The following is a 4,461-nucleotide window of genomic DNA, read 5'->3' as shown; positions in this document are numbered from 1 at the left end:
TATAGAACGATGTGTGAGCAAATGTTCAGAAACATTTACAACTGTGGAATGTGCATTTTGCACATTCAAAAAGTGCTTGTGGATCTCTGTATTTTGTTTGTCAAAAACAAAAGTAATGGGTTAACACTGGCACCTAGTGGTTATATGTAGTACTATAGCCACAAGAGTTGACGTCCGGGACTTGTCTTTACATGTCGCTGTAGAGGTTTGCCCAGGCATGTACTGTACTAGATCAGGACAGTAGGAGGGCTTTATGAATCATAGTCTGATGGCAAGCAGTTAAATAGAACTGCAGCATCCTGAACACACAGTCCAGTTCCTCCTTTACACTGATGAAGTGTACAGTTGGGATTTTGAGAGAGATTTACTTGTGCATAAATGGTAAGTTCTTTATTGGTTGGGGAAGGCTAGCTATACAACTTCTTACATCTTGTTGCATTAGCTAGTAGCGTTTCAGTGATTATGGTGTGATATTGGGTTGTTATTGGAATATCTGATTTATTGATGCCATTTACTAATATTTGTTTCAGTTTGATTGTGGGTGATATGATAGGCCGATTTAAGATAATTTAATTGGGTTGCTACCGTAGTTGTTGATGTTTAAATCTGAGAGAAACAGTCTTGGTCTTACATAGCAATAATCTATCATATTTACCTTTGTTCACAAGTTCAGAGGCATCTGATTGAAGTGAAACATTTAAAAAAAAATCTAACTTAAGCACTTTTAGATATGCTATTCTATAGAGTAGAAGACACAAGAAATGGACTTGTGTCACATACTAAGGATATTTCAATAAACGGTCAACTCAAACAATGTACACTGTATTTACAAAAGTATATGGACACCCCTTCAAATTTGTGGAGCGATGGGTAAGGATGCTTCGAGGGTGACTGTTGTTGATGTGTGCAGAGGGTCCCTGGATCGCGCCCGGGTATCGGCGAGGGGACGGTCTAAAGGTACACTGTTACATTGATGCTGTTGACCCGGATCACTGGTTGCTACGGAAAAGGAGGAGGTCAACAACGGATGTGAAATGGCTAGCTAGTTAGCCGTGTTCGCGCTAAATATCGTTTCAATCGGTGACGTCACTTGCTCTGAGACCCTGCTCTGCAGGGGCCACGGCTTTTGTGGAGCGATGGGTAACGATGCTTCGTGGGTGTCAGTTGTTGATGTTTGCAGAGGGTCCCTGGTTCGCGCCCGGGCTGTAACACTAGTAGTGTTATTGTGAGGTGGAAACGGAAAGGTGGGAGCAACAAGGCTCAGCCGCAAAGTAGTAGGCCAAACAAGCTCACAGAACGGGACCGCCGAGTGCTGAAGCACAGAGCCCCTCATCGGACACCTTTGTGATGAATTGGAACACTGACTGCGAGCCAGGCCTAACTGCAGTGCCGGACCTCACTAATGCTCTTGTGGCTGAATGGAAGCAAGTCCCTGCAGCAGTGCTCCAACATCTTGTGGAAAGCCTTCCCAGAAGAGTTGAGGCTGTTATAGCAGCAAAGAAGGGGAGGGGGGAATGAGATGTTGGACGAGCTTTTGGCCTTGTAGTGTAAATAATGGCCATGTAGTGTAAATGTAGTGTAAATAATGGTCATGTAGTGTAAATGTAGTGTAAATAATGGTCATGTAGTGTAGATCAGGTTTGACATGAGATCTTTTTACATGATCTTATTGATGACATTACTGTTTGCTCTTGCTGTGCTCTGTGCCTACTGGTTAGAGTGTTGGACTAGTAACCAGAAGGTTGCAAGTTCAAACCCCCGAGCTGACAAGGTACAAAGCTGTTGTTCTGCACCTGAACAGGCAGTTAACCCACTGTTCCTAGGCTGTCATTGAAAATATGAATTTGTTCTTAACTGACTTGCCTAGTTAAATAAAGGTAAAACATTAAAATAAAAAGTAGATATCCGTATACTTAAATAACCATGCTGTTCTCTCCCTTTGTCCCCTGCAGTGTAGAAGCAGAACAACCATGGCCAGTTCTAAGTGGATTCTGAGCTCCCTGGGGAAAGGTCCTGCCAGACGGAACCTGTTTGGCCCAGTGGACCATGAGCAGCTGCAGCAGGAGTACCAGAATGCCTTGCGCAGAGACCTGGAGGACGCCTGCCACCGCTGGGGCTTTGATTTCCTGTCAGAGAAGCCTCTGGCTGGGGGAGACTTCCAGTGGGAGGGGGTTCTAAGCACCAAGCTGCCTCTCCTCTACCAACCCTGCCTTTTGGGTCAGAGGGAGGGAGGCCTGGTGGCCATCACAGGGAGGGTCAGGGCAGGGCCATTGCACCGTGGCAAGGAGAATATCCCTTGCACCCCTGAGAAGTGCGTAGCCAACCACCAGAATCTGGAGAAAACACCAGACAAGAAGGAGAACACGAACCACAATGAAAACAGACTGACGACGAAACAGACCGAAGACTAAACAGACCAACCTCACAGGCAGGAGCGTTGGTGTCGTGTGTGGATGTAGGGGTTGGTTTTTGGGGATGGGTTATAAGTTGGTAGGGTTGAACTGCTGGTTTACTTTAAAATTCCGTTTTGAATACGAAGTCCAATGCTGACAAGGCCTCTATTGGTTTCTGTCTCTGCAGATTTCTACCAAGCCAAGAAGAGAGTGGTGGGTACGCAGTGTAAGTCAGGCCAGTGATTTCAGGGCACACAGTCACAGCTGCCAGGGAGCCAACAGTCGGGACAGAACCACAGCAAACACTACTTCTCGCAGGAACCCACACACTGCACAGACACTGGACACATAGAGTGGATACTTACCTGGAGGAATACATAACCAATACTCTAGACAAATGCAGGGGGAAATTAAACAACCTCTTTTATTGCATCCATTACCAATACATACTGTAAAAATAAATAAATGAGATCCATGTATGGTTAACCGATGTACTGATGATTTCAATGTAAGGGGGCTTGTGTTCTTCCTGTGGTAAGGGAGGGACATTCAAGCGGTACAAATGATGCATCCATGTTCATTTGTGAGTCATGTAAGGACATCCTCTAAAACCCTATGACCTTTTGGTGTAAAGGGGACTTTTGCTATAAGAGCTTACTGTCTGGACAGGTAAGTTCCTGTCTGACATTCCACAGCACTGAAATGGACCAATCAAAGCCCTGCCTCTGGGTCTTCCCTTAACCCCTCTTGTCTTGATGACATCTTGAAATTATGAAAACATACTGTTTATGGTAGAGGTTGAATCTACTACAATATACTGTCACATTGAGAGGATTGAAAAATGACCCCAACAACACAATAGCTTTTTACAAAGTATTTCTGGTTCATATGTCCAAATGTATTGATTGATGTTATTTTATTTCATGTTTTTTCATTATGCTGTATTTCTTGTGAAGAGCGCCAGAATCATGTTATTGTCTGTCTTTTGCAAGCACTTCCTGCCCAAAGTATATATTTTTGTACATATTGTGTAAATTTTTGAAATCTCAACATGTACTTATAGGAAACTAGTGGAAGAGTACCGTAATGAATAAGACTGTTATGCTTATATTGCAAATTCCTATATAGGAAATGTCACCAATGTCCCCCACCTTCTATCTAACTGGGGCATTTTGCTATAATACTCCTGGGAATTTGTTGATGGGTACCTCCCCAATGCTCTTTCATGCTTTTCTGAACACAAGGCCAGACATGAAAGTTTCCTTTGAATAGTATCAGAGATCTATGTTTTCTTTCAGTATTGCTCAATATTTTTAATTTAGCCCACAGCAGGTGCATCAAGAGACTCAAATTAGTCAAGTGCATGTATGGTATTTTAATCTAAACAGGGAAATTGATTCCTCAAAAACACATAGCTATTTTAGAGTAAGCTACAGCCAAGTGTAAGTGCAGTAAAATACGCATTAATTGTTTTTATCTGCCTCAAACTAAGGTCCATCACGGACCACGGTTATTTTTTGTTATGATGGCTGATCCTTCTGCTATTGGTAATTTGAATGGGGGTTAGACACGTATCTGTCATGACAATTCTTCCAAACTAAACTAATAGCTTCACAGACCCTGATATTCTGCTTAGAACATGCATTACACCAAAAAATGCATTTGTGTTTATAGATGTTGGTGCACAAGTCCTACATAGGGTTTATGTTCAAAGCTACAACTAAAATATTATTTATTGTGAAATAAGGTAGATATGTGTAATTGGTTATTAGATTTTTTGTATTTTTTATAAATACAGTATGTATATATTATCCTAAAGTACATTTATTGTTTCACCTCTGGGTGTCATGAAAATCTTTTGACCTGAAGATAAGTAAACAATATTTATAAAAATGTTTCTCTCCACCTCAGTCAGGCATCGATTCTGAAATCAAACAAAATATTTATGTAATACAGATCGTAGTTCTATGGAACCATATTTATACTGAACAAAAATATCAATGCAACATGTAAAAGTGCTGGTTCCATGTTTCATGTGCTGAAATAAAAGATCTCTGTATTTCTCTCA

At 41.8% G+C, this 4,461-nt stretch overlaps 1 protein-coding gene across 2 annotated transcripts; it reads left to right on the top strand.

The window, feature by feature from the left end:
• The first annotated feature begins 221 nt into the window (after nucleotides 1-221).
• LOC112254565 (cyclin-dependent kinase inhibitor 1C) lies at nucleotides 222-4,461 on the top strand. Of its 2 annotated transcripts, XM_024427261.2 has the most exons (3): nucleotides 222-381; nucleotides 1,953-2,455; nucleotides 2,581-4,461. In XM_024427261.2, exons 1-2 carry the CDS (start codon nucleotides 379-381, stop codon nucleotides 2,409-2,411), a joined length of 462 nt encoding a protein of 153 aa, XP_024283029.1. In that variant the 5' UTR covers nucleotides 222-378; the 3' UTR covers nucleotides 2,412-2,455; nucleotides 2,581-4,461. The 2 variants fall into 2 exon arrangements, with proteins under 2 accessions (XP_024283029.1, XP_024283028.1); XM_024427260.2 differs by having other exon boundaries at nucleotides 1,953-4,461.

Source organism: Oncorhynchus tshawytscha, linkage group LG07 (genome assembly GCF_018296145.1).
Source record: "Oncorhynchus tshawytscha isolate Ot180627B linkage group LG07, Otsh_v2.0, whole genome shotgun sequence".
Lineage (NCBI taxonomy): Eukaryota > Metazoa > Chordata > Actinopteri > Salmoniformes > Salmonidae > Oncorhynchus > Oncorhynchus tshawytscha.
This window is presented reverse-complemented; position numbering and strand designations above follow the sequence as displayed.